At 40.6% G+C, this 15,487-nt stretch overlaps 2 protein-coding genes across 3 annotated transcripts; both read right to left on the bottom strand.

Moving 5' to 3' along the window:
• Positions 1-5,777: 5,777 nt before the first annotated feature.
• Positions 5,778-11,920, bottom strand: saal1 (serum amyloid A-like 1). Of its 2 annotated transcripts, none has more exons than XM_086207820.1 (13): positions 11,754-11,920; positions 10,744-10,931; positions 10,079-10,180; positions 9,878-9,940; positions 9,684-9,763; positions 9,544-9,603; positions 9,354-9,469; positions 9,053-9,215; positions 8,561-8,643; positions 8,251-8,436; positions 7,568-7,716; positions 7,359-7,451; positions 5,778-6,440 (listed from the first exon to the last, which is right to left on the bottom strand). In XM_086207820.1, the coding sequence occupies exons 1-13, from the start codon at positions 11,755-11,757 to the stop codon at positions 6,363-6,365; spliced, it is 1,365 nt and encodes a 454-aa protein (XP_086063946.1). In that variant the 5' UTR covers positions 11,758-11,920; the 3' UTR covers positions 5,778-6,362. The 2 variants fall into 2 exon arrangements, with proteins under 2 accessions (XP_086063946.1, XP_086063945.1); XM_086207819.1 differs by having other exon boundaries at positions 5,789-6,440; positions 9,878-9,961; positions 11,754-11,913.
• Positions 11,921-13,236: 1,316 nt separating this feature from the next.
• On the bottom strand, positions 13,237-15,039 carry tmem258 (transmembrane protein 258). Its single transcript, XM_086207818.1, has 4 exons — positions 14,919-15,039; positions 14,549-14,658; positions 13,472-13,600; positions 13,237-13,382 (listed from the first exon to the last, which is right to left on the bottom strand). Exons 1-3 carry the CDS (start codon positions 14,919-14,921, stop codon positions 13,474-13,476), a joined length of 240 nt encoding a protein of 79 aa, XP_086063944.1. The 5' UTR covers positions 14,922-15,039; the 3' UTR covers positions 13,237-13,382; positions 13,472-13,473.
• Positions 15,040-15,487: the final 448 nt, after the last annotated feature.

Raw genomic sequence — 15,487 nt, 5'->3', positions numbered from 1 at the left:
CCCCTGCAAGCAGAATCAACACGAGGGAGCTGGACTTAAGACACTTCATCACTCTAAGCAGATAACATCACACCTCTCATACTACAAAGACAACACGAGGGATGTCTGCCAGTGCTACTTTGAGCTCGGTGCAGCTCGGGTGCAGGGATACATGCGGCTGGCGCACACGCCGTGTGTCTCAGGTGGTCCTGGCCTCTGTCACCCGTGACAGGGACTGATGCTTTACACAACCACGGAAGCAGTGGGGCAAACTTCCTCTTCTCAGGAGCTGAACCCAGATCAGCTGTCAGATGTGTGTTTCAAAAAGCAAGGCTGGGATTTCATTCTGTCAGGGTGGCAAATGGCAAGCTTGAAATTATCATTAAACACATGTGGCCCCATGAAATTTAAAATCAGTGTTTCCCTTCTCCAACAGTGTCTACATGTACCAGAATGCATTGCTCTTAAAGTCTGCAAGAACACCCCCTCCTTTTAAAAAAAGGCAGACCTTTCTACTTGAATGTGCAAACATGATATAGAATATATTGCCTTTGCTACGAAACACACACCAATAAAAGAGAATTATTTGGTGCAAAGGTCAGTTGAAACTATATACGTCCCCTCAGAGTCAATGGGTGTTGTAGTGACAAGAAGCAATAAAGAGCAAGAAATCAAATACAGCAAGGATTTCAGAGGTCATAATTAAAATGATTAGACCTGAATGTCAGTCAATTATTCCCTTTCTTGATAACACATTTTAAATGAGAGGGATCTTTTAAGCCCTCAAATCTGAATATTTTATGTGTTTCTAGATGCAACTTACTTAACTTAATATTGAATAATTTCAGACTAAACAATGAGTCAGTTAATCATGAAAGGGACGGATATTGCTAGTGTGCCTACATGTGAACGGACACATGAATAAAAACAGCGCGGCACCCATTGAGAAAAATGTCAGCGCACGTCAGAAGTGGCTAACATGGCTGCCGCTGCTGCTTGAAAGCAAGATAAAGAACGCTGCTCACGCCTCGTGGATGTCACAAGCCTCCTTTGATTGATACCTGGAATGAAAAAAGGTGAAAATTTCCTTGAATTGGTATTGTGCTTTTTTTATCACCAGAGGAAAAAAAACAGAGGATGTAACAAAAGCCATGATAATGTTTTGGATTAAGCAGTGCCGCACAAACGCTGAGGTTGGTTTCTACAAGGCGGGATCAAGCACACCCAAATCTACTTGAAATAGACCCATGCGGACGTCACTCTTATGCTGCAGATGCTGTGGCAAAGACTTTGATCCCCTCGTGTCTTGATAGCTCCTGAACCACATCAGTGATTTAAGCCGACAAGTACTTGGGCAAGGCCCCGAGAGTGCAGCATGAATAAAGTGGCTCATTGTGGTTTGCTCTCCCCTTCGTCCATCCACCTTATGTCGGTCACCGTCTCCATCCAATAAACCATCCTCAAAGATCAGATAATAGGTTGCAACAATTGAGAAGTTAATGCACAAACACACTCTCCTTTCACAGCGGCCATTTTGATCTGTCATGGCAGGGCGGACACAGATGTAACCACTAACACTGATTGAAGCCTTGTTGCTTTAAGCTGCAGGGCTCTGGTATCGTGCATGCTAGCTCACTGAAATTGCTGGACATGCTAAATGGAAGGTGAACCTAAATGCTTTGATGTTTACCCTGCTATTACACATCAAAATGGCTGCTGTGGAAAGAGCTCATTTTGGCTGCCATTTAAAAAATGTTTGTCCTTCCTAAATTAAGTCCTGCGTCACATTCAGTTGTCCTCATCTCGTGTTAGTTAAGTAAAGCTCTAGAGCATTTTAGTCTTAGTCAGAGAAAACTGTCGAGTTTTAAGTGTGAAAAAATTGACTTGGATGAACCTCGGATGTGTTGCTTTGAGTTTTGGGCAGCTGATTTTGATTTGGTTTTAGTTTTTGTCTAAAATGTATTAGGATTTGTCATGTTAGTCATATTGTTACTTAAAGTCTCATTTTAATCAATTTGATATTTTTTTCAGTTTTAGTCAACAAAACAGAATGTAGAACGGAAGTTGAAGAACATTTTTTTAGTTTAGTTTTTGTCACAAATGAAGGCAAATATCCTACCCTGTTATCCGGGCAACAAAAGTGTTGTTGACCTCTTGAATATTACATGACATGATTTGTTAAGAACATGTTAATTTATCTGAAAGAACCCATTTCAAAAGCTATTGAATTTGAGTGCTCTCTGAAGGGTTTCTCTCATCATGCTGCTGTGTTACAGACATGTCTGAGTCTGTCCCAGTTCTGTTCACTTCAATCAGGGGGATTTACTCACAGCGTCTGAGCATCAAGCTGCACAAGATCTCTTTGGATAATCTCACCCATGGTGCCGCCCAACAAAGGCATTAGAACTTAAAACTGCACAACAGCTCACGAGACCTTTAAGATCTATAAAACAACACTGAAATCATTTGTATTTTTGTTTTCTACCAAGAGGTCAGAGGTCACTCTCTTGTTCATAGACTCTGTTCGACTTCATTATAAGGTTGAACAAATCTTATAAAGGCTGAAAAGATGTTCCCGCCACTGAAATAACTGAGGACATTACGTGCAGCACAGGAAACACAAAAAAGTAAGATTTAAAACAGCTTTGAAAAACTGCAAAGGTTAGAAAAAGATAAACCTGTAAGTCCGTATTTAAGTGCAGTGCTAAGTTATGCTGTATCAACGATACAGACCTTTGTTCCATTTTGTTTTCCTTTTACTGAGAAAACTCTAATATTTTGCTATCTCTGCTTTTTAAGAAGTCTGAGTTTTGAAAATCAAGCCAGTTACTTGTAGAAAGCCTGGATGGAGAAATGAAACCTTTACTATGATCATTGCAGCCTTTTATTTCCTACTCTCTGCTATTTGGTGAGCCGTTTCCTTGAACATCATCTCCACAAGCACCTAGAAACATAGATAATACAACTGTTTGGTTTGGTGTTGGTTTCATGGAAAGATGCATTTCAATTTTTAAGGTTTGATATTTAAAAAAAGTCTTCTAATCACATTTGAGGACGGGCCAAAAGTTAGTAATGTAAACTTTGTCCTCAGATAAATTATAACAGCGTAAAAAAATATTGTATTTTTGTAGTTATTCGAAGGACCAGATGACTAAATGCAGGAACAGTTTTAGGGGGGAAAGGACAGAAAATTGATTTACTGAATACAGGCTTTATATAATGTTTAAACTGGGATGTTCAGGCCTGATAGAGGAAAGTACTGGTTTATTTGAATTTCCACCGTGAATTCAAGGTCTTCCAGTATCACTTCATCAATAGAATCCCAGTCTTTCACCTAATCCGGAGTCGTGTTTGAACAACCAACTAATCAGAACGGTGAATGGTCTGCTTACGTGCACTTCCTGTCACAGGACCACATCTCTTTAATTAGCTCCAATTCTTTCATTGCAGAGCAAACAACAGCATATGCCACTTGGTGACAGACGTCATTGGACACAAGGACAGGACGAAGCTGCAGCCATAAACACCTGCCACAAAACAGAAACAGTGCACAAAAGACGCACATGTGATAAGGTAAACGAATGTTCTAAGTCAGTACCTTTCACTGTGTTTCGATTGTAGATGGGGTTACCTGAATAAAGCATTGATAAAAGAATGAATAAAGAAATAGGATAACTTGAACATTTAGGACTGCATTTGTATGTTATGTAAACTAATTATTCAAGTACCTCCAAAAGCCACAATTTCTCTCATAGAGTAACACAGAGCAAAAAAAAAAAAATTCAAGTATGGCCTGATATTTTGATAAGTTGTATTTCAGAATTTGTATGACGGAGGATGAGTCATATTGATGCGCAACCTCTCCACCTCTGCATCCATGTAGTTGTATAGGGGTGGCAAAAACTCAATTGTACAGCCTTTAACAAAGGTGGAACAATGTTTAGAATCCTTGCTGTCTTGGTTATCAGTACAATATCTTAACAAATATGCTAGTTGGAGACTGAAGTGAAGGCAAATCAATATCACCACATTACTTCCTGCGAGCCAGAAATTTCAGTCCCTTTGATATTTTGGCATCACGTAAGAGGAAAGTTTCATTGTGATTCTGTTGACAAGTGATGGCACACCAGAGAACTCAGGATATGAGCTGAAGAGGCCTTTGATTGCACCCAGCAGCATCAGGTTTCTTTATTGAGCAGGTGGTTATGAATAGGCCGGGCCTTGGAATCAAAGGCGAGGGAACGTGACACTGCAAGCGCATTCTTCATCCCTTCATTATGCCTCCTACTTACCCAGCAACAGGTTGGATGCCAGGTTCCACGCTTCATGTAGATGATCTATCTAGGAGGGCTTCAATGTATCAAAACTAATTTTTCATATTTTTGCCATTGTGTATATTCTGCCATCTATTTGACAAACTTCTAAAAATGCCACTGAATCACAGTTTGACTTATATTTCTTACCATAGCAGACAGATTTTTCCACAACTCCCCTGATGAACCTCACCGAAACGTTTATATTCTTATATGTCATGTGAATGTGCACGTTTTTGTGTTTGGGGTTAATGTGAATTTTCACACAAACTTGAGTCAAAAATAGAAGACATTTCACTGCAAGGCAAAATGTCAGGTCATTTAAAAGAACAGCCAGTTGCGTGGATACAGAAACAGAAAAAGTAACGACTGACATCCAGAATCAGCATCAGAGGAGCCTGACATGTCTCAGCGTCCTGCGCTGGCGGAGAGCAGCAGCAGCCGCACAAGGAGGGGCCTGCTATCTTGTGTGCACGGAGTCAGATCATATCAGATGCCAGTGAAGACTGGCAGGCTGACAATGAAGTTTGGCAGGGCAGCAGGAAACATCTGGGCTTCACTCTGATCTGTGTGACATGACTCGCCCGCGAGCGAGGCCTGAAGACAGGAACCAGCCTCGTGCAAGTCGCTGGCCACAAGCCATCTTGAAAGGCCAAGCATGATTACATCTACATCATTCCAGCCATTTGCAACACAAACAAGACATGACTCTGAGATCAAGACACCAGCCACCTCTGCATCATAAGTTTAGAGAAGGAACAGACTGTCTCACTACAGCAGGATTTAAAAAAAACAAAAACAAAACCAGGGTTCATTTTTACACCCCCCCCCCCCATAGGAGGATTAGCCTCTCGCGTACACGCCATCCATCTCAGGATTTCCATTAGAAAGAGTGTTCTACATATCAATCCAACCTTTAATTAAAAAGCTACTATATTCACAGTGCCTTCGTAAGCTCGCTGGAAATACGCAGGTTGTCCTGTTCTTCTGCATGAGTGGGCGAAATGGTGCATTTGGAAACCAAATGAGCTCATTGTTGCCAGGCTTGGGCCTTTCATCTAATTTTATTGTCCTTACTGAGTGACTGTCACCCTCTGGTAAACACTTGATGTTGTCATCAGCATTAGCATCATTACTCATATGATTGGACAAGATGACTCAATGCACAAAATAGTCTCATCTTATAAAGAAATGCATATTTTCCTTATTTTAAAAATGATGAAGGCATTCATTTTTATGAATTTAAAACAGTTCATTTTTCAGATTTTATTAATGATGCACAGGGTAAAAAAGATTAGCACATTAATTTATGCTAATGTGTATTTCTATTTACCGTTAAACTGTTGAATTCTCGACAGAATAAAAAAAGTTTTATTTTTCGGTTAAGGAAATTGCACAGAGGATTAGCACTTTTGGATTTTCATTGACAACTGAATGGCAGGCAAAATAAGATTTATTCCCATCTGCTGCTTTTGGTTCCGTGTTTCTTTTTGGCAAATCAGGAAATAATTCAAAATATTTGTTTAGAACTATCGTAAAAGTTTTTTTTTTTTTTAAAGATTATACACAAAATCTGCAACTAAGATTTCGCAGTTGAATAAGGCTCATATTGTATTATAACAGTAGTCTGTCCAGCTCTATAGAATTTTCCTATTTGTGCTGGAGTTTTTGGTTTGAATTACCAAAAAAAAAGACGTTAGATGCTAATAATCTCTGTTTTAGGCGCCGACTTTCATACCAAATGTCCTGAATACGTATGCAGACTTCTCACCAGTGGAGTTCTAAAACAGTTTTCCTTTAAAAAGTGACAAAAGCTTTCTTCTTTTTTTGGAGTTGGAGTAACAAGCGTTGATGATTTCAAAGCATGTAAACACAAAAATCCTGTAGATTCCTTTTTAATAAAGAGCATTAATTATTATAAAAACAGCATTTACAGAGCAATCAAAACCAGCAGCACAGAAAAAACAACAACAAAATTAACATAAATCCAGATATCCGGACTTGAAGGAGGGGCTGACGGGGAGAAAAAGAGCAGTGGTGATGAGCGAGTCCGGACGAGCGTTGAGGGCCTCAGATAGGAAACAGTTTCCTCACCGCGTCTGCCATCTGGGGATCAGCCTCGGACAGCATGGCCTGCAGGTGCTCAGACTGAGGAGGAGGAAGAGGGGTGGGTGGAAATACAATGTTTATTTTCCACAGGAGCTGTTGGGTTAGCGGAGCGGTCAATCACCTGACACGCGACACACTCTAAAATAAATCCTTCACTTGTTTGTGACACAAAGGCATCGGCAGCATGAGGAAATGAGTGAAGGTCAAAATTCACTGAGCCGAATATCATCCATCCATCCATCCATCCATCCATCCATCCATCCTCTACACCGCTCATCCGTTAAGGGTTGAGGGGGCTGGAGCCTACATTGGGCAAGAGGCGGGGTTCACCCTGGACGGGTCGCCACTCCCTTGCAGGGCCATCAGGAGCAATTAGGGGTTCAGTGTCTTGCTCAAGGATACTTGGACATGGTCACCAGGGGAAGTGAGACTTGAACCAGCGACCCTTCAGTTGCTAAATGGCCACTCTACCCCTGAGCCTCTGAGCCATGCCGACCCTGAAATTAATATCAATGCAACAGTCTAATATTTATAGTTCAATACCAACTTCTGGTCGTATGAGAAATTGATCGTAGTGATGATGATTCTGTCAAACGTCAATGATGCAGTGACATCATGATTGTCACGTACAGTCGGCAAGTTGATAAAAACTGTATACTTTGTACTATGGTCTGTAATATTTTAGGCCAGGGGCTCATTCAATACTTTATTCCTTTATTTCAGAATATCAATATATTGAGGTTTGTCTTAAACAGATCCATCCAATCTAATCTAACATTTTATCATGCAGACGTGTTGTGAGTTCAAACTTCCTCTACATTGACACTTAAATCCTGCTAAAATTTGTGAAAAAAAATGGATATACAATATAAAATCTCTTGTTACATCACATGTAATCTGTCAGCAGTTCCTGTTGTGCTTGTTTTTTTTAATGGACAGTGTCGAAGGAGCACTTACTGAACTCCTAAAGTCGGGAAGTAAACTCTCTAGAGCCGTTCGGCAAGTCCTCTCTGTCAGGTAGCCTTCCTTCACCAATCCCGCCACTGCATCCTACCAAAGCCCAGAAGGGACATTATTAATTGAGACTTCCACTTTACCCAGCACATACAGGCAGTGTAAAAGGATCCGAGCGAACAACCTGATGGAACACAAACTACTGACACTACCTTGGTGAGGTAAATGCAGATGTCAGCTAGAAATTCGGCTGTGAGCTCTGCTAAAGCCTGGAGCTGCTCGTCTTCCTTGCTGCTGGACTCGTCTTTGCACTCACTGAGATACTGAATCACTCGTAACAGGCTCCCAATGAGTGGCAAACCTAGAAAGAGCAGACAGCAGATGATTCACTCAGAGCAATTCAAACTACTCATTAGAGTAAAGTGCACACAAAATGATCACGTGTCTGTTAATACAGAGGGTAAGAAGATATTTAGAATCCCAAATCAGCAATGGGTTCACCCCCCGACATCAGAGCTAATATGCAGCACACTGAGAGGCTTAGCAGAATCAGCTTTTCATAAATGTTTCACTTTGTGTCGTTTGACATCTATTTACATTCAGCTGGTGTGTTTGATAGGGCTTTGCAAGTTCCTCCATCTCTTTTTAACCTGTGTGTGTGTGTGTGTGTGTGTGTGTGTGTGTGTGTGTGTGTGTGTGTGTGTGTGTGCGCGCGTGTGTGTGCGCGTAACCAGCTTTCCTCACACCACAACTCTTGATAAACAATCCTCAAGTTGCTTTGGGTGATTTATAATTTAAGCAGATGAACTGGATCACATTTTGATCAGTGGACACAAAAATGATGCGGGACTATCGACTTTTGATGTCTAACAGAAAGCACAACTAATGAACTTACTTGTGTCATGGTCATCACTCCACTGATCCCGACACTGATACAGAACCTGCAGCACAGCAAATGCCTTGACCAGAATGTCCTTCTGCTCCTGCAGAAGAACTTGAAGATCATTTGGCTGGCAGAGGTCCTCACACACGACCTCACACAGGACGTCCCACACTGCTTTCCCTGGCCCATCACAGGAAGCTAGAAGGAACAAACAAAGACTTTTCTCTTCACTTGGGTTCAAAAATGTTGTTTGTCCTGTCAAACACTTTTAACTATGACGCACCAACAGCGATAGAGTATTAATTGTGTTGATCAATCTTACCAAACATCTGAACGCCCTCGTCGACAGTGGTTAGGAGGTGGATGGTGTGGAGGTAAACTTCCAAGCCATTTGGACTCTCTGATCTGTGAAAACATTTTAATGCAGTTGACGACTGAGTGTGTCACATGACGACCATGTATTCAGTTCATTGTACCTGAGCTAAAGTATAAAAGAAAAAAAAAGAATCCGCTTCATCAGTCTGATGCAAGAACCGCGGGTATGAACATGCTTGTAGAAAATTTGATCTATTTTTCTATAGCCAGCTGACTTCAACCAATCAGATTAGCAAAGGCATGTATACGAGGTAGCAAGTTGGTAGGAGAGGAAATATTCACCACATATTATATATATGCTATAGCAGCGTCAATGCTAACCTCAGGAATAATGAATAGTGTGGCTGTTGTCACGCCAAACCGGACTGGTAACTCCTACAAGGATGCTGATTGAAAGCTATGAACTAACACTCTCTAGAGTTCAATTCCAGATTCCTACCTAAGCTGCCTGATCGCCTCAAGAAGGCACGAGGCTAAGTCCAAACGGCTTTCACCATCACTGCCCTCCTCGCTCGGCTGTGCTGCGATCCAACTCTTCATCAGTTCCTCATCAAGGTCGAACAGTTTGTTAACCAGCTCTCCCACTTTCTCTAGCAGGTCCGCTGTTGAACACAAAAAAACGGGGCAGAGTAATGGAGAAAGTGGAAAAACGTTCTTGCGGCTAACAGTCACAGATTTGCACGCCACAGTACGTCAGACTCAATGGCATTGTTAGTGATATTGTGAAGGAAGGACATTACTGTTGGTAGAACTGGACATGATGAAGAGCAGGTTGGAGCGAACCGACGCCTGCTGTTTTATTTGTAGAAGCCAGAGAGAAGAGACATCTTTCTGAGAGAGGCAGGTCAGCACCAATCTGCAGACATGATCAAAGATGAACAAATCTCTCTCAGCTTGTTTGTCTCACATCCACAGAGACGCAAATGTCACCTGGCTGTTTCCAGAAGGGTAGGAGGGTCTGTATCTCCAAAGAGAAGCAACAGCACAGCTCTGTGGACACACAGGGATTTACATTAAACAAAATGACTCACAACAGTGTCCTGATACCTTTTTAATCAGTCATGGTCTACCTCAAGTCTTCATCTTGGCTGAGGGTGAGACAGGTGTCAGGAAAACAAGCAATGTTCCCAAGGATTCCAACACAAATTTCCTAAAGAAGCAAAACAAGAGACATATCTCTAATAAAAGGACTAGCTTGTTTATACAGTATAACACAAGAGTACATTTTAAAACAGAAAGTAAATGCTAGGAAAGATTGACTCACTGTGAGACGTGGACAATGAGATTTGGATATTACTCCCAGAAGGATATCAGTAGCTTTGAACTCCTGCAGAAGACAAGCCACGTCCTGAGCACAGGGGGTAGATACACAATCATGAGTTATTGATCATTCACTACTAACTGTAAAACATGGCACTGTTCATTAAGGAAGGTGACAGCAGTCAAACAAGGATCAACCCCACACCTTGTCCATTGCCATATCCCAGACTCGACACAGATCTTCCTCCTCATCGTCACTGAGCTGCGTCTGACCCTCAGAGTCCTCCTCCGAATGCTCTGTAACCATCTGAGGGAAAAACAAATGAAAGGATGTTCAAAGGATCCATTTACCAAGTCCACAGAGCAAATCTGAGCTAGAAGACAACAATGAGTAACACTCAAACTGTTGTGGATTTGGCGTATATGAAGCCAGAGACCAATCAAGTGTTGTTTTTGAATCAGCCAAATCTGGTGCCATTAAATCAATTTGTGCTCCAAAAAGCCTCCCAGCTAAATTCAGAAAAGTCGGCTTCAACTCCTGTCTTTGCTACAAAGTTACACCTTCACCCATTTAGACCTACAAACACCTAGTAAAAATAACCTCTTACAACCTAGGGTTCTCTGAAACTGACTTGATCGTATTACCAATGGCCATCAAAGCCTTTTCTTCTCCGTCTCTCTAGCAGACATGAGAAAAGAGACTTTTCTGATTTGCTTGTTAATTATTTCTAAACAAACAAACACATAAAAAGTCACAGATATCACATTGGATCTTAAAGGGAGAAATATGCAAACTCTGCCATCAGCTCCATATAGGAGAATTATGCAGCACTAAAATATCCTAATTTTGAGTAACAATCATTTGCCTACTTGGATGAGGCGGGTCAGGGTGCTGAAAAGCCAGTGTTTGCTGTAAACGGTATCACCGATGGCGTCCACATCTTCCCCCTCGTCTCCATCAGCTGTTTCTGGGGGTGGGGATGGGTTACGTTCCATTACTGGGGACTGGTCCCCTCTTGAATGTGAAGAGGTGTCATTTTCCACTTCATCTACGCCATCTGAAATATAACAAGATGATTGAGTTTGCCAATAGGACAGACCACTTCAGAAGATTCTGGGAATAAATGAGCAGGAGTGCGCTGTGGGCATATGACTTTGGTATCTGTGCAATATGCCTTGAATAGAAAAATATTTATGTAATCTATCTATTAAAAAAAACCTTAAGATTCAACACAAAATAAAAACTGCAAAAAAGAATATAAATACAAGCCAGTGGTGACCAATAACATATAAAACACCATTTTAAAACGTGAAAAAATTAGGATTATGTAAAATAAATGATAGTCATAAAACTTCCCATATGTGAATGTCTAAAACATTGTTGTTACAAATCCTCATCAATATGGAGCTGCTAGGTTTTTGTTTTGTTTTTTTGCAGTTTTACCCAAAAAAAATATTTTGACAGCATCCGCATTTGTGTATGAATAGTGAGAGGGTTTGCTTTTTCATCAAATTCTAATTCTATATTTTTTAAACAACTTAAGTGCCTTTTTTTTTAGCTCATGAAGTTTCATCCTTAGACAAAGATGATTCCAACGTGTCTAAGAGAATACAAATGTTTGGAGTTTCTCCCTGTGAGCCTGAGAAACCGTTATTACAATGTCAGTTTGAACCTGCTGGAGCTTTATGTGACGCACAAATAATCCAGACACGTGTCGGAAATAGCAGGATTTATAGTGAGAAGAAATAACTTTAGCATTCCACACTCCATTACAGTCATCCTTAATAAACAGTTCGTCTTGGCCAGCAGCTACACCTTTCTTTCAGTTACCAGCTAACTTGCGACTGCCGGTGTTAATCATCGTCTACGGCTAACTTACCCATAGTCCACAGCGAATGATGAACGTTATTGATCGGTAACCATGAAATATACTCGCATCGCTCAAGTTGAGTTTCTAGGCGACATTTCAAACAGCCTCCATTTTCTGTGAGCTACTACATGCGCATGCGCATTGTTAGTAGTCTTCTTTGTGTCGTCGACTTAAATCAATTTAACGTGAATGGCGCCATCTGGAGTGTAGAAAGGGAATGACAGGCGAACGTGTAGAGGGGATGGCTCTTACATATGACATCGATACGTCCTTGACTGATACTGACTGTAAATGTCTAAATTTTGATTGTAATGCCCCTGAGTCCGCTCTGGTGCACCCTGAGGGACCTAAACATGTGCTAGTTAAGGGAGTAACCCATTTTTATTGATGAAGTATTTGCACATCACATTATTTTATTATAGGAGTGTGGCCAGCCTACATTTCCCAACACTTACCAGGTTTTTACACACATTTCTTCAGGGCTTTTCACAGCATTCATTTTGATGCTTAAGACACAGGTTAAATTGATCAAATTAAACAGTGTTACCTTATTTATCTAAATTTAATGGACCTGTTGTATTTAGTAAGCGTGATACTACCTTACCTATCCGATCGGAATAGGATCATAGTTATACCTGTAAAACATCTGCTGTATAAAGACTCTCCTGACTAGTGCATCCCAAAGTTTGAAACAGACATGAGCTTTTAATACACTTTCAGTGAGAAAAGCCTGCTAAAACTCAATAGTTTCACAACAACCTTTGTAGTGGGACGATTGTGGGAAGGCTGACGAATCACTGTTCATCTCTATCTATTTCCTGTTGTCCCCCAAACTACCACACTGTTTTGAAAGGTTTACCTTCAAAAAATGTATGACCATTGAGAGTTTTATTTGCTTCGTAAACTGGATGTGACATACCATGTAGCCACCAGCCAACTAATGCAATTCTGGTAAGCAAAGGCTACTAATGTCAGGTTAACTTCAACAGTGTAACTGAACATTTACTGGGCAACTATTTTGAGAGTCAAGAAATTATTGAAAGCTTTTCAAAGGGAATAATTTGATAAATCACTGGTTACAGCTTCAATGTGATGGTAAACTAAATGATTGGGATTTGGACTGTTGGCTTGATTAAACAGAAGAGCTGATAATTAGTTTTAACCCAAATAATTGAATGCTTGCGAGCCACAATTGCTGGTGTGAACTGTGAATTTTTTTTTATAAAAAAGCACAGGTTTTGCTTTAAATGTAGACACAAGCTAGTTTAGTGTCCCACTAGGATGTGACAGGCATCTAGCATACACGATACTCGCAAGATACTAGATCCTTGAATTAAAACAGCTTAACGGAATGCAGCCATCATTCATTTTCCTCTCTCAATACTTTTTGATGTAGGAGCCACATGTAAAAGCCAAAATGTAATTCCAACTGGATCAATGTCACCGGTCCGTTGCTGCTACCAGCCTTAACAAAGAAGACCAACACCAGAAGTTTTACAAAGTCCCATTTACTTGTGAAAAGAAAACCCCAGTTCACATGAACCCAAATATATTGTCAGTGCAGTCCAATCAAATCCAAAATCCTGTTGAGTGTGACATCATCTGTTCCACTGGAATGTGTCGTATTTTTTCAGCCAGCTGAAACACAAGAAACGTGGATCAAGTCAACGGCAATAAAACTACTTCACCAATTAATGATTGTTCAACTTGTATGATTTTAAATGTACCTTCATACATAGATGCCGACCCAGAGTAGTAAGAACAGCACACCGAAGCCCATGAAGAGAGACGCTACAAGGGAAATCAGCAGCTCTTTGTAGACGTCTCTTGTGTATTTTGTAGAAGTCACCTCATAACTGATGAAAAGTTAAGGGCAAATTCAAAGGTGAAGATGCAACTTGTGGGTATAAAGTTTATCACGACACCCTACACCAATATTAACATTTTATGACATAAAAATTAACTTTGGAAGAGTTTATTTAATCGGCTTAAGTTATATAAGAGCAACCATGCAGCTGTGGAGTGAGAACGAATGAGGTGATATTCCTCCTATTGTGAGTCAATGAAACACCTGATTTTATTTTGAAGTAGTAACTTTCAGAAAATATCATATAGTTGCGAGAGGCTTAAAGCTTGCCATAGTTAATACCTCGGTGTACATCATGTCTGCTTTTATTTTGACACATTGCATTCATGACCTCATCAATGTGTGGTGTCATTATCAGTTGATATTGAACTGATATTGAAGGCCACGAAAAAAATCAGAGCTGGATTTTTGCACATCTCACATACTCAACAATCTCACTAGGTAACATAATTTCAGAGATCGTGGGGAGTAAAACTGTAACTACTACATTCTCAACCAACCTAGGATGAGGAACTTATTTTTCTTTTTTTGCAATGGTTTTTAGTTTTATGGAGGTAATAGTTCTATAGCAAACATAATCAAATATGAAGTTATCTGATACATATAATGAGTTACGCTGTGAAAGAAGGTTTGAACCATATCACCCACCACAAGATGGAGAATTTCGAGGTCCAAAACATTAACTGATATTGCTTTGGCTCAGTCACACAGTGCTTTACTCTCCATGCACCACGATCGCTGCTTTGAATGTGAAGTAAGTGAAATGACGTTCCACATTGTACTGAAATGATGACAAAATTAAAGTTACGCAAGTAATTTGGACAGCAGATGTGTGGCTCTGGATGTAAACTGAACAGAAGACATCTTAATCTCTGGACTTTGCAACATTAACCGAGAGGTCCAATGTGGGACAAACACAGTGTTGCCTTCAGGATACACGAAGAACCAGGCGGTGAAAAACATGCCGATGGCCAGCAGGACCACTGTGAGGTGGGGGAACACAGCCGGGTTCACCGGGCTGGTGTATCTGGTCATAGCTTCCAGTTCCTGCAGTTCAGTGACACAGTCGGGTTACACACGGCTACATCACCTCCTCAACAGTTCGAGTTAGCGGTCAGCTCCATAGCGGAGACGCTGAGACGCCAGTCTGTCACAGAAGGCTAATGTTGCTCTGCTAGTCCGCACTTATTGAGCTGAACAAATCAGTTTCACAGAAAGTGCATTGTTTTAGAGTAAAGGAATGGTGTAACTGTTGCTGCAGAGCTGATATTAATTCAAATAAATGAGATAAAAAGCAGAATTTCTACCATAATGTGGTGAAGCGAAGCTGCTGCCTCTGTGGTCCAAGATGATAAGGCCACGTACTGTCTATCGCTTCCGGCTTTTTTTCGTGACGTACGAGTACTCTATGGGCACATGGTGCCCTCATCCTAGACGTACAGGTTTCAACTACTCTCAGGCTGCGTATAATGTACAGCATGTTAACAAACTAGCGATGGACTGGGCCTCACATTACCTACCAAAAGAAGCGTGAAGATGCACACGGAAGATATGATGTAAGATTTCAATTATTTTAGATTAAACTCTAGTAAAAAGTGAGGGTGTGACGTTTTCATCGGGTAACACTGTCAGAGCGGTCTGAGCATTGCTCAGAGATAATGAAATATTATAACAGGAAAAATCCTGTCATTAATAATTACATGAATACAATTAAATGAAATAACTCGAATTATTTTATATTATAACACACTTTTGACTGACATCCGTCCAAAACTAGTCTTGCATGAAAATAATACATAAATATATAACCCCCCGTGCATTCAGTCCATATTACATTCACGATGAAGAAGTTTCTACCATTGAAGTTTGGGCATTT

Source organism: Aulostomus chinensis, chromosome 7 (genome assembly GCF_037954235.1).
Source record: "Aulostomus chinensis isolate RoL2024-O1b breed Wild chromosome 7, RoL_Achi_v1.0, whole genome shotgun sequence".
In the NCBI taxonomy this organism is placed as follows: domain Eukaryota; kingdom Metazoa; phylum Chordata; class Actinopteri; order Syngnathiformes; family Aulostomidae; genus Aulostomus; species Aulostomus chinensis.
The sequence above is the reverse complement of the archived record's forward strand: the minus strand, read 5'-3'. Positions and strand labels throughout refer to the sequence as shown.

What these genes read in the sequence shown, in the direction of transcription:
- saal1 (XM_086207819.1), bottom strand. An exon ending in GGGATATGGCAATGGACAAG is followed by an intron (nt 9,962 to 10,078) that starts GTGTGGGGTTGA and finishes CCCTGTGCTCAG; the next exon opens with GACGTGGCTTGTCTTCTGCA. An exon ending in AGCCAAGATGAAGACTTGAG is followed by an intron (nt 9,604 to 9,683) that starts GTAGACCATGAC and finishes GTGTGTCCACAG; the next exon opens with AGCTGTGCTGTTGCTTCTCT.
- tmem258 (XM_086207818.1), bottom strand. An exon ending in TTCACCGCCTGGTTCTTCGT is followed by an intron (nt 13,601 to 14,548) that starts GTATCCTGAAGG and finishes ACTTTTCATCAG; the next exon opens with TTATGAGGTGACTTCTACAA.